At 39.2% G+C, this 22364-nt stretch overlaps 1 protein-coding gene across 1 annotated transcript in view; it reads left to right on the plus strand.

The window, feature by feature from the left end:
• mtrr (5-methyltetrahydrofolate-homocysteine methyltransferase reductase) overlaps positions 1 to 13595 on the plus strand; it is a 38068-nt gene extending 24473 nt beyond the window's left edge. The window contains exons 13-15 of the mRNA XM_053612133.1: positions 3000 to 3092; positions 10688 to 10873; positions 12781 to 13595. Of these exons, the coding sequence (XP_053468108.1) occupies positions 3000 to 3092; positions 10688 to 10873; positions 12781 to 12925 (424 nt within the window). The 3' untranslated portion in view covers positions 12926 to 13595. The remainder of the gene's footprint in view (positions 1 to 2999; positions 3093 to 10687; positions 10874 to 12780) is intronic.
• Positions 13596 to 22364: the final 8769 nt, after the last annotated feature.

The raw sequence follows: 22364 nt of genomic DNA on the forward strand, positions 1-22364 counted from the left end.
CCTGCTGTCATCAACTAAGGGCACACCGTTTTATACTTATTATAGTGAACAATAACGGAATCTTATTTGTGTTCGTTGATGAAATAATAGTAATGGTAGTAGACCCAGACTTTTGGCCACTACTGTAAGTTTGCCAGCTCTTCTCTGCAATCCCCTGGTAGTTAGACCTGGATGTAATGGGTCACTAAAGGCTGCATATGAAATGAAGCAGCACAGATTGCTTTTACTTGAGGAACCAACCCCCCCATCCCCCCCCCCATATCAGTCAGCCCTGTTCTGATTTGGTTCATTACTTTTCTAATTGTAATTAGACTGAGCCGTCTGTGCATGCAGCTGACGCTCGGATCATAACAATGTGTTAAATTCAACCTGCATTAGTATTGCTGTGAGGCATGCAGCAGACATTGCCTGCTAATCAATTACACAATCTATCTGTAATTTCTTCGTGGACACGTTCATATTGTGTCGCTATTTGGAAGGCGACTGAAGGTCATCCTTATTTTGGTCAAGTTTGAAGGAGACAGTCTCATAATTCTCTCCTCAAGACAAGAGTCCTATGAAAGGCTGAAAAACATTGTGGACAGAAGCGTAGCGTAATCAATGTGGCGTTTCAGTATGACTGACGTGTGAGCTCTAGTTACCGTATCACGTTAATCTGTTCTACCCAGAACGGTCCGTTCTGCGAAGAGAAACGGATGTCTGGTGCAAAGAAACAACTGTTTTTATGCGGTGTCACCAGGACTTTTATTGTGTTTGGTTTTATTTTTCAGTTCCTAACAACCATTTGGATATGACGTGCTAAATAATTTCTTACAGAAACAATATCCTTGTTTTCTTCTACGTGCCATGGCATGCCATTACACATCATTGGCTGTTGCTCATTTGTCGTTCTTGCTGCTTGTCGTACAGGTCCTCACACTACAAAATTCATCACCAAGAATTTCAAACATGCTTGTAAATATCAAAGCATTCGCAATAGCTCACAGACAGAAAATTGCATCCCAGAGCTGCTCACATTACACGAACGGTCGTCGCAATGATGCGCGGTGAATTCTTGCCAACATATCGGCTGGGGATAGAGCGGGTGGTCACCGGTCCCCAAAATTAGTCTGTGACGGGGAATTCGAGCTACACTGTCTTCCCCTGCCTTCTAAGACGACTAATATAAGGCTGTCTTATATTACCTTGCTGAACTCCTGAAGCAGTATAGCTCATCTAAGGGATCGTTATCTGCTTGGTCAGTGAAAAAGGTTTTCTTGTATATTTCCCCTTAACTAGGAAATAATGTTCCAGGCAACATTAAGAACATAATATAAGGCGGTCTTATATTGCAGTTTAAATTGCGTGGCATAATAGCATGGTCCGGCAAATGATGATGTGTTATTTCTACCTAATACCTCGATTTCTGACATTGCTGCCCCAAACGTCCAGGAACTAGACAGTCAAATACACATTATATCGCGTACAGTGCACAACTTGACACACATATTTAACAGAAAATCATTAACATCAGTCTCTAATACCACCGAATCATTGCATGGTGGTGTGTCGTGTGCTGTGTGTTGTGTTTGGATGGCCTGACCCAACACTGGTACTCTTATCTACTCAAAGCAATCAGGTATGAGCAGGTGTGCGAGCAGATAGTGCCTGCTGCTTTTGTGCCACCTCTGTGAAAGGCATTCTGGGAAGGGAGCCAGACCTTCTGGAGGAATCATTCTTGAAGATGCCTTCTGGTATTACTTCATTCCCAGATCTGTTCAGCGGTTAAATGCCCTTAAACTGTAGAGCGACAGGAGCGAAATGAAACACCGTATGGCGGATGGAGTACGCAGGGAAGACATTAAGTGAAAGGCAGTATGGGATGCTTATTATATTACAATTTAATTCAGTATCACAGTATTTAACACGCTCAATAACACTCCAGAATGTTTCATCGGGGGAGGCTGAGCAGGAAGGTAATACTTTTGGACAGCGCTCGTGCTCCTGAGATGAAGTCAGTCCTATTTAGGAGGCAGTATGGTTTTTTTTTTTTTTTTTTTCTAAAAGTCCCAGTTGTGGATAAATGGCTTTTGTCTTTGTCCAAGAAAGCGAGACTTCCAGGAAAGTCTGAAACTATGTAGTATAAAAAATTTATCTGCACATGATTAAGTATAATATTACAATATTAATCTTACGTTCTGTTTTAATCACAGCAGGGGCTATAGGAGTGACTTTCGAACCTTTTCGTTGACTTTTCATTGGTTAAATATTTGTAAAACACACAGGCAGACGTAAAGGGTGACCAATGGCGTTGATTTATGAAAAAAATGGAGATATGAGTTCAATTTATTCATTAATATTACTCCAAACAGACAATTGTTCATTTGATACACTAGCTACTATAATCATTAAGAACAGCTGCTGGTTAATGTAGCTAGCCACGGTACATGTTGAGACGTGGGGGCCATCCTGTGAGGTTTGCTGTTTCTGTTGGTGAGTTGAAGCTATGAGTATGAGTTGGAGGCTATTTCGCTATAGAAAAAACACTCCATTGTCCAGTTGTCTCGCTGGATGACGGTGTGACCCACTGTGGCAGTTCTTGATATGTTCCTACCATGCTGACGTTTTCCAGAATCGCGACAGAAAATGAAAACACACACATGGCGAACTCCAACGCATAGCGATCCTCACGCGGTGGCACCCTCGTCCCAAACGTGACGGGAACTAGCCTATCCATACAACTTACAAGCTCGTCCTCCTCCGTCTTTTCTACTCCTGACAAAACTTAGATGTTGAAAAGTGTGTGTGTGGGGCGGGGGGACATGTCCCCCCCATGTATAATGGTTCCTACGCCCATGAATCACAGAAAGTTAATGACTGTGTGCACAGCAGATGGTGAAGTTAGTGAAAACCCCGTAAGGTGTTTCCTTTTAAACTGGAGTTGTGCTTGTGCATGCTTTTTTTTTTTTTTTTTTAAAGCAAGCATTATTATTAGTGCTGATGTGATGTTGCTTTAACAGGGAAAAGGAGCGAGAGGGAAATCAGGACGGTGCTTTCGGTGAGACCTGGCTCTTCTTCGGCTGCAGGCATAAAGACAGAGACTTCATCTTCAGGTGTGTGCTTTTTATAAACACACATTTACACACAAGCAAGACACCATAAGGTCAGACAGACAGACAAATTATATGCTTTATACACATCCACCCCCACACACACACACACACACACACACTAAAGACAGAGACGACTTCATTTGTGTGTTTGCACGTGTGCATAAAGTGTGTGTGAGTGTGGGTATGTGTCTACGTGTAGTTAAGATCAGAAGTTTGCATCTCTCATGATTTCTGAAGTAAAGAAAAATGTAACGTGTTTCGAGTTTACAATTTTTTTTTTATCTACGAAAACCAGAATTCCACGGTGGGTTTATCTTTCAAAAGCACAACAATCTAGAACGTGCGGCAAAAAGTGAGCGGATAGATAGTTTGCCGGGTTTGATTTGGCAACATATGACGTGGACACAGAACTAACAGGTGTGCCAGGAAATGTGGAGGCGTGCTAATTATCGATTGCACGATTTCTTTCCTCACCTCATTGCTTCTATAACAACCAGCAACACTAATGGATATTCTACTACTACTGAAGGGTCTTGCTACTCTAATGGAGAGATCATTCATTTTTATAGTATAAAGCTTGACAGCAATCAGCCAATCATCTGTTGTTTTCCTGATGCATTGCTAATCACATATCTTCTTGTATAAGCAGTGATGGGGTCAAGCTCCGATCCTTTAGGGACCATTACGCTTTTATTTATTAATCCAGCCACTGAATCCAATAGGATTAGGCTTTAGTGGCCCTGTTAATAGATATGTCTGTAGCACATCTTGAACAGCTACAGTCTGTTGGAGATTACTGGGAGCACACTTTGTCGCACTACTATCTTAAAGGGTTTTTTTTAGTAATTGGTAAGCGAGCACTAAAAGGATTCTATCTTCCTTTGTTAGGGATGGTTTATACATCAGTTCATGAATAGGATAAGGACAGGTCCTGGCATCTATGACTTCTTTGGGGAAATCCACAATTTCTTTAAAGGTCCTTTTAAATGTCAGCTCTCTCAGCTCAGTTCTGTGTTCGGATTTGGATGTTGACACATTTCAATCACCGTGGATAAAAGCGTCTGCCAAATGAGCACGACAACTCCTCGTAGAGCGCTGAAGCTTACTATCTGATCGCCGTGCTCTCAGTGGAACCGTGTGCGACGTCGTCCTAGAGATTAATAACCTGACTTTAGCGGAAGCCGTTTACATTTAAAATGAACGCGCTTAATGCGATACTGATTTAAACAGAGGCTGAAAAGGTACTACTCATTCTGTCTGGCTTGCACAAACAATCCAAGAAGGAGAAAGTTGAACTTTTCACTAGTACTTCTTTCCACACAGCAAGGTGGCACAGCAGGTTGCGTCGTCTCCTCACAGCTCCGGTTCAAAGCTTCTTAATGTTTCCGGTTTCCAGTTTCCTCCCACCTCCCAAAAAAACATGCCAGTAGGTGACTCTGAATTGCCTTTGTGTGTGTGAATGTGGTGCGACGGACTGGCGTCCCATCCAGGCTGTTTCCGGGAAGAGCTCCGGGATTTAGCCCGAGCGTGACCGGGATAAAACAGTTACTGAAGGTGAATGAATAAACTAGTACTAGCTGAGCTCAGTTTCTGTCAAACAACCTAAACTACATTAGCACGATTTACAATGAGATATTCCTAACATTGTTATGGAATATCTACGAGAGCACAGAAATACCCCTTGTGTGACTATGTCATTTGTTTGGTGAATTCACAAAAATTTCTTTAGGTGCACTCATTACCCCTGAAGTTATGTCAAGAACTTTAATGAACAAATATACGAGCAATAATCAGTAAAATGCCGACCTCATTACGGTATGTTCCACTAGGAGATGCCCTAGCACTATGCAGTACTGCTTCAAGTTTGTCCAAAATAAGTAGTTATGCTGCCTATTGAAGAGGACTCATGCCTACACACCCTTGCCCAAAAATACTGCCTACTTTAAAGTAATAGTTACCCTACTTTAAAGTGTCTGCGCTAACAATATAGTGTCCATCAAACGTATCAAAATGCTCGAGAACCAGTTATATGCACATGCCTAACGCCTGCGTGTCATGGTTCGGTGTCATTGCTTTCCGTCCCTCTGCTCAGCTTGATGAAGAAGGAGAGTTCTTTTAGAGTTTCTCTCAGAGTTAATGTGCATTAATCAAGTCCAATTCCCATTAGTGATGCACCACACATACACCGTACTGCCTAGAATACAATTACTCTGTATCCGTTCGTGTTTTCCCCATGGTACAGTGTGCTGAATTAATGAACTTCATGAGGATTATGTTCGTTGTCTCTATTTCTTTTTAAACATTTTATAAACAGCCAAACTCACAGCTCAGAAGACCCTAGGTTGATCCTGAGCTCGGGTTACTGCCTGTGTGGAGTTGTCCGGTTTCCTCTCACCTGACCAGGATACAAACTGACGGTGTTGTTATAATGGAGAACAGGAACGTGTATAGTCTGAGTAAGAAATCTCCCTTCCATCTGGAGTCTTTTGACAAATATTCAACAAATAAAATATCATATCTACACATGCATTTTGTTCATGAGTAGGCTCCCAAGGTAGACAGGCGTGTCTTGGGAGGCCAGTGCTCTATATCAGGGGGCCATCAGCTAGCCGACCGCAGTCCGGATGTGAACCCAGCAAAAAGTGTTTTAGAGGACCAAACTGAATGAATACTCTAGTATTCTTTACTGACTGTACTGAAGTACAGTACTACAGAGCAGTTCAACATGTATAAAAAAAAAAAAAACTGCGTGTAGTTAGAACCATCATAGCTTCTGTAGCAGATCTTCTGCGGTTTATCCAATCACATGCATTTATGTAAATTAATTAGATGGCGTCTAGCATCGGACCAGCGACTAACTACAGGGTTAGACACTTTACGTCAGTCAGGGATGAACTTTCACAAATTTTATTTATTTATTTTTTAAAAAGATTTTTAATTTCGTTTGCCCCTTCTCATCCGATTGTTGAAGTGACAGCATGGCTCGTTTAAAAAAAAAAAAATAAATAAAAAAATTGATGTTTTAAAAAGCAGAATGTTTAACGACGATTGGACAGAAAAGTATACATTTATTCTCCCTGCCTCAAGTGCAAAACAGGTCTGAGACTGTGGCACTGTGAAACACTGCAGAACAAAACTTGACCACGTTGAGTCGATGAGTCTTGTTTATAGGCGTGATCATCGCAGATCATCACACTGGTACTTCTGTTACTTCTTTTTATGTAGCTGTTCTAGAGCACATGTTGGCAAGAAACGTATCTCCTGGATGATTAAAGTCTAATGTTATCATGTCATATTTCTTATCCTGGCTGTAACGTCTTAAACAGAACACTAAAATTTTACACAGAGGAATTGACCGACCACTGTGCAGTACCTCACATCATTAAACTACTGCGAAACAGCCTCTGCATCAGGGCTATTCACTGAGTGGCCTGCAGGCCAAATCTGTCCCTCGAGTATGTTTTTACTGTCCTTTTGATGATAAAAAACAAAAACAAACACATTTCGTATGCATTAAGGGCTTTTCGCATGATAGACAATAATCACTTGCCAATTTTAATTTTTAAAAGGGAGGAAGGTAAGAAAAGTGACGTGAGCAGCCGGTAAAGAAAGACAGGTAAGCTTGATTCGGAGAAACTTTCGTGGATGAGTATGTGTTTACCTTTTGATTTGTCCTGTTGTTCGTAGAAAGCATCGTTTCTACTTTGATAACCTCCGGGACCGTATCGTCTACGCCCGTTGACGAACAGGCCACTTCAGGCTCTTTCTAAAATTTCTTTTATTTCTAATGAAGCGAGGCCAGATTTAGTTTTAGATTTTTTTTTTTTTTACATTTTTATCGAAGATAAACTTTTTAAAAACCTTTTTTATCAACTTTCCTTACATTTTAACCTGTCTTCTCGCTTTGAAAATTGTATATAAATTAAATTCTAAACAAACGAACCCTTCGAGTTGTAAAGTTATCAGCTTCGAATTCAGCTAGCTTTTCTCACGTTGCTGGCAAACGTGTTCGCCACGAAAGCAGAAACTCCGCACAAAATGAGGGGTTAATATTTCTCAGATATTTAAATAATCATTCATGTTGCAACATCGCAGTGCTTAACCGCTGTTGATTGATTTATAAGGATGTACACTGCTATTTTCTATTGGACATCATGATTGAACGTCATATGGCTGATACAGCATTCTCGTGCTTCGTAATACAGTTCTATGTAACCGATTTTGTTTCATGATTATTTTCGCTACTCTGCACTTAGAAACATAATAAAAATAGACCTACTAAAAGGACAAGGTTTTTTTTTTTTTTTTTGATCAAACATCTTTTCCCACTCAAATGGTATTATTTTTAATGTAATATGGCCCTCACTCTTAAAAAAAACTACTTAAAAACCACAATCTACATGAACTGATTAACATATGTGTTTTACTCAGTGTGCTGGTTGTTTAAAGAAAAGAAAAGAAAAGAAAAGAAAAGAAAAGCAGACAGCCTCTGATGGCCACTGTAAATTACTGTGATTTGAAAATTGAATATATACACATGCCTACTCTAATCTTGGATTAAAAGCAGACCTCCATTCTTTCCCTACAGCTTACAGAAGCAAAAAAAAGCAACCCACAATGATTTCGTAATGGCTACGGTGTAAAAGGAGTCAGCTTGACCTTGTGTGCTTTCTCTAGGGTTTTTATAGGCTCACGATATACGTATAAAGAGAGGAGATTTTCACGGTTGCTGATCGCTCGAGTGGGTTTTCTCTGTAAACACTTAGCATTTTAGATCAGCTGAGAATCTGGAGCAGATGAAAAATATAACCATACTAACGCATACACTATACACTATATCAAACCCAAAACAACCAAACTCAAAAACTCAAGACAGTCCTGTGTTCTGATACTTCTTCGTTTTTATAACGTGAAGAAATAAGTTAATCCAAGTTTTGTCCTAATTTGGTCCTACTCACTGGCTAGTTCTCCCCTATCACATGACATGTTTCCACTGAGACAGGTGCAGCTTTGCTGCCATGGTTTGTAGCAAGCATGATTAAGAATTATCTTGTATAGATGAGACGTGTGCTGATTATAGACTCATACATGTACAGTCACAAAATCCAACATGTACAATATTTGACTACGGTCACATGCACGTCAAATTCCGTTTAAGGTCTATAGTCGACAGGGTGAAATTTTGTACTTGATATTTGATATTGAACTTGAACTTGATGTAGAACTAAATTTACTAGAAGTAAAATTACAGCATTTTACGATCTGGTTAATGCCAGAAGAGGGAAAAGGGAGAAAATTACAACGCAGGAGCGTCTTGGATATTTTAAAAAGCCAGTATGTGATTGCAAACTGAATTGATTAGGGTTATGTTTCGCTATTGCATGTACAAGAAGTTGATCAAAGTGTGAGGAAATTACACACAACTAGTAAGGTTTTAGACATCTTTTGGCATACTGACTGTAATTATCGCTGCATTCGTTGAACCGGTTCCTTTCCCGATTTGACCTTTGTCGGAGGACAGCCGTGGCAAGATTAGAACGTAAATGAAAACCATTTTGACTCGTTTTCAGGAAACGTATTGGCGATTTCTTAAAGACGAGGTGTCGGAGAATGTTCCAGGCTTTTATATAGGCAGGTAGTAGGGTTTTTGCTTACAGTTATCAACCATGTTACTGCACATTATATGTAACATGGAATTATGTATTAGGGATGCACCGAATGTTCGGCAACCGAAATTATCCGTCCGAAAATAGCAAAAAAAAAAAACACTTTCGGTGTGAAAAGGCCGAATAAATTTGACCGAACAATGACGTGTTTGATGACGCGCCAAATAGCCTGGCGACCAGAGTGATATGCGCGAATTTCACGACCTCCACTTCCGGCAGCGCGCTCGGAGCGATGAGGGGACACGCGCACGCACGAGCGACGTGCACGAGCGCACGCTCTTCGGATGTTGACAACCGTGACACTGTTTACCGTGGACACGTGCGTTTGTTTTGTTTCTGTTCCGGACTATTCTGTCACGTCGCGAGACGTAAGGGAGTAGAGTACGGAAGCAGGTAAAGACGTATTTATTTAAGGGAACATAACATTAACAACGTATCTAACTATACTATATCCACTCTAATACTCGGCGAGGTGTACAGGGACGCGAGTGGTATATATCCCCAATATAATCAGCCCTATAGAACCCAATACAACCATTTTCTGCACTCTTGTCAATGCACTTTTTGATGCAGTTTTTTGTTGTAGGCTACAGAGTGTTCCATTCTTTCAGCAGTCAGTTATAGGCCTAACATCGGCTATTCAAGGGGCTCAAAGATGACCACATCAAAATATTTTTATTTTACTCATTTATTTATTTAAAGTTATATCGTGCCTTGTTGTAAGCCTATTCCTGCTGGAATGGAAAAAAAAAAGTTCAGTGTTAAATAAATATTTTGAAATTGCAGATTTTGTAATTGATTTTTTTCTTTGAAAAGCAAGACAGAATAGTAGAAAGCCCATTTTGACTATTTAATTCATTCGAAGGTGAAAAAAATGGTAAAATAAATGGGAAAAAACGTGTTCGGTATTCGGCCTTCGGCCTTCGGCCAAGTTTTTCATTATATTCGGGTTTCGGCTTCGGCCGAGAATTTTCATTTTGGTGCATCCCTATTATGTACGCAGGCACTAAAATTATGTACGCAGGCAGAGGAGAGCACCTGATTTTCGAACACGGCGCTCTATGGAAAACTTTTTTCCTGTGGCTCATGTGCATTAGTATTTTCAGCGAAACACAAAGACTGATCAGAGTTCTGGTGAGCACCAGCTAGCTGACAGAAAAGCAGAGCAACTGACTGTAAAAAGATAATAACCTGGATCCTGACCTTCTTTTTTCAATCCATTGTGTGTGTGTGTGTGTGTGTGTGTGTGTGTGTGTGTGTGTGTGTGTGTGTGTGTGTGTGCATCTGAAGCATCATCTGAAGGATACTCAACACAAACCCTTGTAGTGAATTGAATTGAAAATTGAAGTTTGAGAGAGAATTACACCAGACCCTGACCTTTCCTACAACCTTTCAAAGTATATAAGAAGTTTTAGTGTACTTCCTCACAGCGTGAGAATGTATTGCCGGTTTCCAAAGCCTGAGTTCCATTCCAAGAACTGTTCATATTTCATCAACTACTTCGATCATTTTTTTTAATTTATGCAACAGTTCGCTCTGGTCCACTAATTTGATAGGACAAGCGGCGTTCCAAGCGTGCCGATCTTTACTATAATAGACCTAGTACATTTAACTGTTTGTATCACTCCAGTTGTCTGTGTTTGCTACATAAAATTCTTCTTTGGAAACTATTTCTGTTGTCGGAGCAAAAATCCAAAATATTTTGCCATGTCGTGTCAAAAAACATCATGTCGGTATTAATTTCTTATTAATAGGACTGTTGTATAAAAGCGCAGTCGTGTTGTGCTGATATTCAGTATAGCAGCACTCTTACTCATGCAATATTTCCTAATAATAATAATAATAATAATAATAATAATAAAAGTTCTGTTGCACGATTGATCGTGATCTCTCGTCATACGAATACATCTTTCTACGCTTTGTCTGTAGAGAGGAGTTGGAAAGGTTTGCGGAGAACAAAACACTGAGCCATTTGAAAGTGTGTTTCTCTCGAGCCGAGCTGGACAGAAGTGGTTCCGAAGCCAAACCCAAATACGTCCAGCATAACCTACTCCTTCATGCCGAGCACATCGCCCGCATTCTGCTCAAAGAAAACGGCTGTCTCTACGTCTGTGGGTGAGTCTGTTTGAATTCTTTTTGATTCGTGAATTCATGATTAATAGTAGGCGTGTTTTAGTTTTCATCTTGTCTAGTATAGGAATGTGTTATGTAAATGATAAAACACTTGGGGGCTGAAGTTGCACCATAAGGGTAGGTTACTGTATACTATAAACAGCATGTCCCAAAGTCTGTTATTCCTCTTATTGCCAGTGATTGCAGTTTTTATTTTATTAACAAATGACACATCATACTTTTTATTCGTTTATAGTTGTGGAAAGTCCATGAAACAAGTTCACTTACGTTACAGCAGCTATAGACATTCATTTCCTCACCAGCCTCACTTTTTCTCTCTCTTGATGTTAATAAGGCAAAAAAAAAAAAAAAAAAAACCCACCACAGTTTGTCATGTTAATGAGAAACCGGAAAGTCTTCTCTCCTGAATACTTTCCATTGGGAGAAAATTTGGCTCATGGAAATCAAAAATCCAGTATCTCAAGATATTCAAATAAAGAATTTATAATACAGGAATGTCGACCTGAGAAGAGCTCCAATCAGATAATTAACTCAAAACACCTGCAAAGGTTTCCTGAGGCTTTAATCTCTCAGTCTGGGTCAGTACACAACCACGATCACGGGGACGATGGAAGTAAATTTTGCATTTCATTTGGAAATCGAGGTTCCAGAGTCTGGAGGAAGAGCGGAGAGGAACAGAATCCAAGCTGCTTGAAGTCCAGTGTGAAGTTTCCACAGTCAGTGATGGTTTGAGGTGCCAGGTCATCTGCTGGTGTCGGTATTGGTGTTACTGTGCTTGATCGTCCAGCCGACTCGCCTGACCCGAACCTCATAGAGAATCTAGAAGAGACACCAGAACCGACAATACAGACGAGCTGAAGGCCGCACTGATGCAGTAATTTGTACAAAAGGATTAAAACCCCGACCGAGTATCAGCGCATAAATTAACATACTTTTCAGAAGGTCGACATTTCTGTATTATAAATTCTTTATTCTAATATTTTGAGATACTGGATTTTTGATCTCCATGAGCCGTAAGCCGTAATTATGAAGATGCAAACAAAAAAAGGCTTGAAATATTTCACTTTGTGTGTAATGAATTTCCACTTTGTGAATTGAATTCCAAATTTTTTCCCCCCCCCGTGATATTCTAATTTTTTAAGATGCACCTGTAGGTGGTTTATTATTAGTCTAAGAGTATGTAGATTGTAAGCCATACACATCCCTCTGTATGACCTGTTAAGATAGAAACGACAATGTATAGAATGAGCACATTAATATAAACCTGTGATTTGCCCTGCAGCTGGCACTGCTGTCAGAACTGCTGTGGCAGAAAATTAATCAACACCTTCTGACCAGTCAGAATTGAGCGTACTTTATGGTGGAAATAATATAAATACAATACTCAACATGCACAATATTGTTAATGTAATAATAGATTTAAAAAAAACAACAATAACGATATGTAACAATGGATAAAAATAGAGAGCGCCTAAGTAGGCAGCATGATCGGGGAGTGTTTGTTTTTTTTTATAGATGAAGTCTGTTTCATAAGGATGGATGTTTTGGATAGATTTGAAGGAGCCTTGCATGCGTCCTTTGAGGAACAAGTTAATGAAAGTTTGAAAAACATTGTGGTCAGAACTATCACGGAACATCACAGTGATGCTTACTGAGGAACGTACTATGGTGAAATTGCAAACCGTGATTTAAAAGGTTCAAATTAGATTGAAGTTTATTGTTTATTAATCAGAAATCCATAATGGGACCCGGCATAGTGTAATGTTAGACATGTAAATAGACATGATGTAGTACAGTGCAGTAAAATACGTAGAACGGATCAGAACGCTATCGTTTTCCATTGATATGTCGACATGCATGTTGACATGTATGCCTGTTTGTTTTTACAGAGATGCTAAGAACATGGCAAAAGATGTGAACGATACTCTGATGGAGATCGTAGGGGCGGGGCTTCAGGTGGATAAACTGGAGTCTATGAAGACCATAGCGAAACTGCGAGAGGAGAAACGATACCTGCAGGATATCTGGAGCTGAAGAGAGAAATTCACAAGGCTCTGGGTTTGAAGAATCTCATTGCGTTTGCCTGTAGTGGAGATATATATTATATAATATATTAAATATATTAACATTTCAAAGGATTTAACTGCGCAATCCCATCAACGACAACAGACCAGACATGTGCCAATGAATTTTGTTATCACGGCAGCTACCTAACACATTGGAGTAGGGTGTTGTCATATTGTGAATTAAAAATAGTGCAAAAAAGACGCATTCGATGCTGTCTTCATCTCAGTTGTAGAGAACGCTGTCCCAAAAAAAAATCAGCCGGTAATATTGTGTGATTTAAATATCTAATTATACTGTATACAAGACAGACCGGTCTGTGCCTTTTATGCATTTTAATGACTGACAGTGGCATCTTTTGATTTGGAATTTATAGGTCATAAAATATAGTATATATGCATATAATGAATCAGATATTGACAGATTTATTCCAGATGTGTAGAACAACTGTGACTCTGAATATACCATTGGTTCCCATCTGGGTTTTTATTGTTGTTGTTGTTGTTTTTTTTTAAATCCAAATTTTGTGATTTCTTTTGCCACATAGTCTATTTTAAAATGCCTCTCAATGCTGCAGGGATCTTTTTATCCCTTACAAAATTCACATTCTCTCTTCTGATTAAATATATACTGTATGTGACTGAAGTGTCGTCCTTTTTATTTTATTTATTTATTCCCCCCCCCAGAGAATAGTCATGAAATAAGCCAGACTGTTGTGTATATTAAACATCAGACCTGCCAATGTTCACACATTTTGTGTAGGAGCTCCATATATATGTTGTATAAGTTACATTTAAAAATCTACTCTTCTTATTCCCCCTAGTGAAAATGGCATGATTGACAGGTGTTCTGAACTATGTTCAAACCAGCTGACTGGTTTGGAAGCTCTACCCACTTACCCATTTCACATTAGTAATATTTTAGTTGGTATTTGCCTCTCGACTCAATTGCCCAGGTGTGTCCTGTTAGATTGAATGTTTAAGTAATTAATAGCTCTGAATGTCTACTCTTGGTTTGAGCACTGGGTTTTGCCTGTGAAGACTGCGTTTGTTGATAAAAAGGATAAACCAACACAAAGACCACAGAGCTGTCTATGGGAGAAAAGCAAGCCATTTTGCAGCTGAGAAAAGATGGAAACTTGATCAGAGCCATTACACAAGCACTGGGCGTAGCCAATACAATAATTTGGAATGTCCTGAAAACGAAATAACCCACTGGTTTATTAACAACCAGGCATTGAATAGGTCGGCCAAGGAAAACAACAGCAGCTTATGACAGAATTGTGAGTGCTGTGATTTAAAAACCCCAAAACAAATGCCCCTGACATCAACAATGTCCACAGGGCAAGGATGAACATATCACAATCCACCGTTCAAAGAACACTTCAAGAGGAGCAATATAAAGGCCGTAGTACAAGATGCAAACTACTCATTAGTAGTAAGAATCGAAAAGGCCAGATTGGAATTTGCAAAGAAATACAGAGATGAGCCTTAAAAGTTATGGAACCAAGATTAATCTCTACCAAAGTGATGGAAATGCCAAATTGTGGAGAAAGAAAGGACCTGCTCATGACTCAAAACATACAAGCTCATTATTCAAGCAGGGTGGAGGTAGTGTCATGGCTTGGGTTTGCATGGCTGCTTCTGGAACAGGGTCACTAATCTTTATTGATGATGTAACTCATGATGGTAGCAGCAGAATGAACTGAGAAGTCTACAGGAACATGTGTACCAATTTACAGAGAAATGCATCCAGTCTAATTGAGAGGAACGTCATCGTGCAGCAAGACTATGATGCCAGCACAACAAAAGACTTAACCCAATTGAGCATGCATTTCACCTCATGAAGAAGAGACTGTAGGGAAAAAACCCCCACAAAACAAACAACTGAAAGAAGCTGCTCTACAAGCCTAGGAAAGCATCAAAGAAGAATGCAACCGTTTGGTCATGTCAGTGGGTCTCTGGTTTGAGGCAGTTATTGCAAGCAAGGGATATGCAACCAAATATTGCGTAGTAGGTGTTATTTACTTTAATTTACTTCAGGGCTATCGGTTCCAAACCTTTCGTTCACCTACAAATTGGGTAGTATGCCACCTTAGGTACCGTGTTCTAAGTCGTTTAATGCATGTAGATGTAAATATCAGAAAATGAAAGCTGAAATTCTGAAAATCATCTCTATTCAGCTTTTGACCTCCAACCCAAATGTCTTGGGACATGAATTGTATTTGCCCTTCCAATACTTTCAGAGAGGACTGTATATTAACTATGGGTGCACCAAAATTTTATCCACTGAAAATTTGGACCAAAGCCATATAGGTAAAACATTTTACTTTGCAACTGCTGTACTTTTAATGGTTATGATCATTTGACAGTAATTAAAACGCTGTTTGTTTCCTTATTGCAGATGCGTTCAAACTGTCTGAACAGCAGCAGCAGGTCAACAGTGAAAATATTGGTCATGTGGAACCGTTACAAGGTTTCCATTAGATCAGTCGTTTGTAAAAGGACTATATCGAAAATGTGTGCACATTTTACTTCAATAGTTGAAATGTTCATTTTTGTTCTGGCCTTCCCTCAAACATAATTCGGGGTGCTCTTGACAGAACTGTTATTGCATGTGGAAGAGTCAGAGTGAGTGTGCTATAAACCCCTGATCCAGCATGAACACTTCAAAATAATGACTCTGTTCCACAGCTCAGCATGTCACAAGGCTAATGAGAGTTATTAATCATGGCTGAACCAGCAGCTCAACCCAAGGTTACAGAGTTGATGAACCCATGTCCATCACATCCAGTGAAGTATAATAACGTTATGAAGATGAATAAAGTTCTGCTGAATCCAGGGTTTGTACTGCTGCAACTGACTGGTTTGATTAGGGTTTTTTTTTATATTATTATTTATGATAAAGATAAAACTAACCTTTAACCTCTACCCCTGACTATGTTTACTGCTTTCTTTTCTTTCTTTTTTGGTCCTGATCTTTTATATGAATGTTGAGACAATACTACTACTACTACTACTACTACTACTACTAATAATAATAATAATAATAATAATAGCAGCTTAAGGGTTATTTTGTAGAGAAATCTTGCACATTTTAAAATTTGTTGTTATATTTCCAAATATGTCCAGAAATGTAGTCCTCCAAGGGATTTCTATGACATTTCATTCACATAACCGCTCTGATCTCTCTTTTTGAGCTGATGACAACAAAATCGTTGCCTATATTTTCAAGGCCAAGTTTGTTGGTGTTGTTCCTCTAAGGGCCATGTTTATGTACGCTGTTTGCATCGCTGCCAGAAACAGACCGTTCATTTCAGTTCAGGCTGACGCCGCTCACAGCTGCAAAGGCACCAGAATGATTCTGCTAATGGATGCCCTGCATTAAGGATAAATTAAGTTCCAAATTACACTGTCTTAATTAAAAAGGTTCAAGGTGCTTTCAGAGCCATGGTGCAAGGACTCAAAAGGATAATCTGAATAAATCAGAGGTTACCAGCTTGCAGCAGGGCGCTTGCTAGAATGATAGATTCTCCTGCACAAGATGGCTTAAATGAAGCAGAAAGATGTATGCAGAAAGTAATGAGTATCATTAGATGAGACTCCTGGATAGCCTGCTCCTTTGACTCTACTTCACTTTAAAAAAAAAAAAAAAACTGGACACAATCTTGGAAAAAATCTTGACCAATAACAATCGCTTCTCTTTGTGAAAAATGATATGCCAGCCCATGACGGTCACTGTGGGGTGGTACAGTGATGAAGTCATCAAGTTTGCCAAATGCTGAATATAGTAATTTGAAAAGGTCTCTTTATAACTTTAATTGGACAGTTTCATTCTTCTACAGGATTGATTACTGGCCTGATTTTCATTAATATCCTGTAGCAGAATATTCAATCTCAAAATCTAGGCTATAAATGCTTCACCAACAGTGTGTGAATGCTGAATGCCAAAGGCAATTGTATGAAATAACAGTTATTCTAGATTTGAAATGAACAACTAATTAATCACTGAGAAAAATATTAGCATGAAAAACTGTACATACTGTCGATACACCGAGTAAATAGAAAGGTGGTGTTATAGCTTGTATTCAGTAAGTAGTTACCCAGTTGGCCTATCAGCAAGCACCCTTTCCGAAACAACGCTAAGTGTATGAGGACACGAGATTGCTTAACAAATATGAGCTCTTTTTTTTTTTGGCTTTGTAGGCAAACGTTTTAAATCTGATGGGCAGTTACAGGAAGCCTGTGGAGGAAGCATAGAAGAAGGGTGGTGTGGGAGAACTTGGGCAGGCTGGAAACAAATCGTGTAGCTGCATTTTGAATCAGTGGCAGAAGTCGGATGGCACGCTGAGCAGACCTGCCAGGAGCGAACTGCAGTAATCCATTGTTGAAATGACAACGGACTGAACGAGCACTTGAGCGGCTGGATCCAACTAACGTTATAGAGGAGAAACCTCCGAGAGCTAGTCAATTTAGTGATGTGATTCGAGAAGAACATTTTGTTGTCCGTAGCTACCACAAGTTTCCTGCCTGCAAAACATCCACTCATTGGATGTTTTTTTTGTTTTTCACTCTAGAGACTGCTGTATGTGCAAATGTCAGATAAGCAAATGTCTGGCACCAATAATCATGCCATGGTCAAAGTGACTAAAATCAAATTTTTCCCCTTTCTAATGTTTGATGAGAGCATTAACTGAACCTCTTGACCTGTATCTGCATGATTTTATGCATTGTGCTGCAGCCATGTGACATAGTGGATAACGGAATGAATGAGCATGTGCATGTATTCCTAATGAAAGGGCTGGTGAGTGTATATAGAAAATAATTTCAATTCGAATCAATTACCTTTAATTTTACCACAGCGCTGTTGAAAGCTCTATTCTGATTGGCTGACAGACGTTTTGAGGTGGGCAATTATTTTTTTAGTAAATACACAGCAAAAGTAGGTCCAGTCAGGTCTTCACTGCATTACAGTGTTCCAGATCACTTCGCCAAGTGGATTGAAATAACGAAAGACTTCGTCTACTATCCACCACATCACCCAGCTCTAACAGCAAACAAAATGAGAGAAAACTAAGATTTTCCAGAAATAAGTAAGGAATAATCGACGACAGGATGTTGAATTATTAGAAAAATAATGCACACTCAGGATGTAATGGCATTACCACCTCGGGGTGTGTATTATTTTCTAATAATTCAACGGCTGATCATCAATTAATCCTGACATAAATCATTATGTCCTTAATGTCTTCATCACATTAGCATGAGTGCTAGTTGACCCCATTTTGTGTATTTGCTAATTCTATGCTAAAAAAAAATAACAACTCGAACCTCTTACCTAATTACCTGTAAAAATGCAACCACTGTCAAATATTTTAAATGAAGGATGGGACTTAATACAGCTGCCATATTAAGTTGTCTACTGCTTAGTTATCTAACTAAAATGGTTCTCTTCCTGCCACTTAAAGTGTGATTGTCACCATCCGTGGGTTGAGCCAGAAGCAGATGCAGATGCAGATAAAGACATTTATTTAAAGAAACGTACTAAGAAACAAATACACTATGACAACCTTGAAACACCCTGTGGCAAGAAACAAACATCAAGACATGAACAACAGGCGTCTAAGACAACGAAAGACAGTGAATCAGTGCAGACAATGGCTATATATACACATGAGTGCTCATTAACCAAAACGTGAATCAGGTGCAGGTGGTCATGTGACATGTAGTGCAGTGCAGTGGCTGATGGGAAGTGGAGTCCAGAGCTTCCTGATACGTGACAGTGATAAGGTAACTAACATTAATGATAAAGTAAAAGTTTGTTAATGAAAGTTTGTTAGGCTGACCTACAACACAAAGGACTTCACATTATTCATCTGTGGGGCTGCAGTCACAGGAATATATTACTAAAGTATGTTTGCAAGACTTTCCATAAAGTCCTACAAAAGGCAACATTACTTAGAAAACAGTGACATAAAACACGTAGGTAGTCCAAATTTTACAGATACCCAGCTGTTAGATGTGCAATGAATCAGCACAAACTTCACAAGGGTCCTAATGTATAATGTGTAGGAGGCACTTGTCAAACATATTGCTTAATGAGGAATGGTTCTTTATTTTGCAAACAAGCTCAGGTATACTCTAAGCATTCTGGCAAAGCCGAGCTCAATTAATTTGACTTGGAGCACATAAACAGTCTCGGGTGTTCCCAAGTGCTCCTAATTACTAAAAATCCTTTTGGTATGGAACTAATTGATTTTCCATTTAATGAGAACTGAGGTAATGGTGCTGCAGAAAGTTTTCTTGCTCTAAATATCTACTAAATATCTAGAACAGATGAGATTTTGGAGGTACTGTAGTGCTGTAGGTTTCGAACAGCACACAGATATACACAAAGATACTGAACCCTGCATCCCATAAATAATTAGCAAATCGTGGGGAGCAAAGGCTAGCCCGTCGGGTCCTATCCCATGCCGACCCGAAAACACTGCCACACTGCAAAAACTCTTCGGGAATGGTTTGAGGAACATGGCAGAGTTTTCAAGGTGCTTACTTGGCCTCCAAATTCTCCAGATCTCCAGTCAATCAAGCATCTGTGTGGATGTACAGGACAAACAAGTCTGATCCATGGAGGCCCCACCTCACATCTTACAGGACTTAAAGGATCTGCTGCTAACGTCTTGGTGCCAGATACCACAGCACACCTTCAGAGGTCTTGTGGAGTCCATGCCTCGATTAATCAGAGCTGTTTTGTCGGCACAAGGGGGACCTACACGATATTTGGCACGTGGTTTTAATGTTATGGCTATTTGGTATATGTATATGTATATATATATATATATATATATATATATATATATATATATATATAATAGTACAGGTTGCTTATCTAAAATGGAAGCTTTTAGAAATGTGTAACTGTGGATATCGAGAAATTGTTTGTGCGGAGATGTTTATTTAGCATTTTTGGATGGAGTCTCCAGTGTCAGCACTTTATAACACTCAGAGGTCAAGCTGTAACTTTAGGTTTTCTAACATGGGAAAGTCTTCAGGGAGAGGACTGCATCACATTGTTGACTGATATTGAATTGTATTGTAGTACATAGTATAGGAAGAAACTTTATAAAATAAAAGAATAGAAAATACTTTGGTTTATGGTTTGTTTGTTTGTTTGTTTTTGTTTTTTTAAATTGATTAAAAAACACTCAAAACCAACAGGACTAGGCAATATTAAAAACCTATAAACAAACCGTGGGTCAGGTGATTGGCATATGGACATAAACTAGATAAGGCAAAGGATAGAATGGCGTCAACCCAAAGAAGCAAACTGGTAATGAACAAGGCTTACTCAGTGCTGGAGTCGGACTGACTGACGCAAGGTGTGCCTGGATGTCCAGGTTATTTAAAGGGAAGTGTCTGATTGCCACTAATCTTATTACCGGTAATCCTGTTAATGTGACAAGGTTGCCAACTGTGCATTATGGAAATTGGAGTCTGCAATGTTCTAGTTGCAGATACAAGTATGTTTTGGTACACTTATAAGAACGTAAAGGCTTAAAGTCCCCATGAAGTCAAAATTGAAGTTTTGTGGCTTTTAGTATGAATATGTTAGCCATAAGATTATATATAAGCTAGTGCGCTCCAAACAAAGACAACATTCGCACAAAATTAATTTGATTACTACGGGTGGTACCACTTAAAAACCATGAAGATGGCTTTGGACCGCAATTAATATGAGCATTGTTACGATAGCTCAGGACTACAGTTGCTATGATAGATTTAGGATTGCAACTGGCACGAACAGTTTTGCACTCAAGTCTTAGACGAAATTCATTAAAGTAAATAGACTTCATGTGAAAACTTTAATGAATTTCCTGCTTACACAACTGCACTATATGACCATCTAGTTCACAGTTATATAAGGGAATCATTTATAATTGCACTATCCGGTGTCACCCAGATGAGGATGGGGTTCCTTTTCGATTCTTGTTCCTTTCCAAGTTTCTTCCTTGTATCATCTATGGGAGTTTTTCCTTGCTACTGTCGCCTCTGGCTTGCATTTATAAATTGAAAATGTATATCCTGAATTTATATATTCCTGTAAAGCTGCTTTGTGACAGTGTTCACTGTTAAAAGTGCTGTACGAAGAAAAATTGAACTGAATTGCACAGTTTCAAGGAAGCCAGGGATAATTGGGAATGGAAACTGGAAATGGATCTACTGTATTTGCTCGTTGTCAAACGTTTTTACATCGATTTATGCAAGTTTAGGACCCATCATCATATATGTTCTAGGCCAGAAAATAAGGTCTATACAGACACATTTTTTAATAACACACACTTAATATGCGGGTAGTGCCCTTGATTATTTGAAGAGGTAATAAGCAAGCGAGAATAACAGCAGCGTCCATAGAGACATTTAATAATGGTTTTGTGTGGAGATGGAACAGACTAATGAGAGTAAGTTAATTAGTTGTTGCCACTGATGAAGAAATAGGTCACATGTTTACATGTTAGTGAGTACTAGCATGAAATGAGATCCCTTTTTGTATCAAGCATCTTCCAGAAATATGCCTATTATATACTGGAGACCTCAAAAGCAAAGTATGCATTTCGACTGTATACAGTTGAACCTAAATTTTAACCATTAGTATGAAGGCTCGTGTGAAATAGATTTTTAAAGATAGATTTGCTTGTTATTTACTATTTTATAACACTGTGAAAAAAAAATGTAATCACCCAGAACCAATAGCTTTAAATAAGACAGGAAAATGAGCATTTCCAACAAATTTAGGAGTTCAAGGAGGGTGTGGGAGTGCATAATAATATTATCAGCTGTGCAGTTGGGAGCTGCTTTCTGTCAGCGGCAATTGTGAAAAGCCAGCTGGATGATGGATTGTTAGGTCATTTTGCTGTATTATGCAAGAAACAGGTAAAAAAAAAACAAAAAAACATAATTGTCAAATTTTTAAATAGGTATAATCCTTTTAGAAACTGGTTGTCTAATATCCACATGGCCGATATTTTCTCTGTTCTGCAGCTGCACACTGACCGGTACAGGAGTGCAATTGTATGCAACCTTGATGAAGAAGGATCAGTGTCCATATTTTTCATTTTCCATCCATCCATTTTCTCTACTGCTTATCCTACACAGGGTCATGGGGAGCCCGGAAACCAGAGTATCTTGGGGAAACCCCCAAAGCACAGGGAGAACATGCAAACTCCATGCACACTGGGCAGAGGCAGGATTCAAACCACCAACCCTGGAGATGCGAGGCAAGCATGCTAACCACTAAGTCACCGTGCCCCCCATGAGTCTTTACTCATGTGAATAACAAGTGTATGATGTGCTTGCCTTCCCACATCAGAATAAAAATGTTCAACTTTTAACTTCAGCTTCCCTGTGCCTTG

The sequence above is a fragment of the Ictalurus furcatus genome, chromosome 23 (assembly GCF_023375685.1).
Source record: "Ictalurus furcatus strain D&B chromosome 23, Billie_1.0, whole genome shotgun sequence".
Classification (NCBI taxonomy): domain Eukaryota; kingdom Metazoa; phylum Chordata; class Actinopteri; order Siluriformes; family Ictaluridae; genus Ictalurus; species Ictalurus furcatus.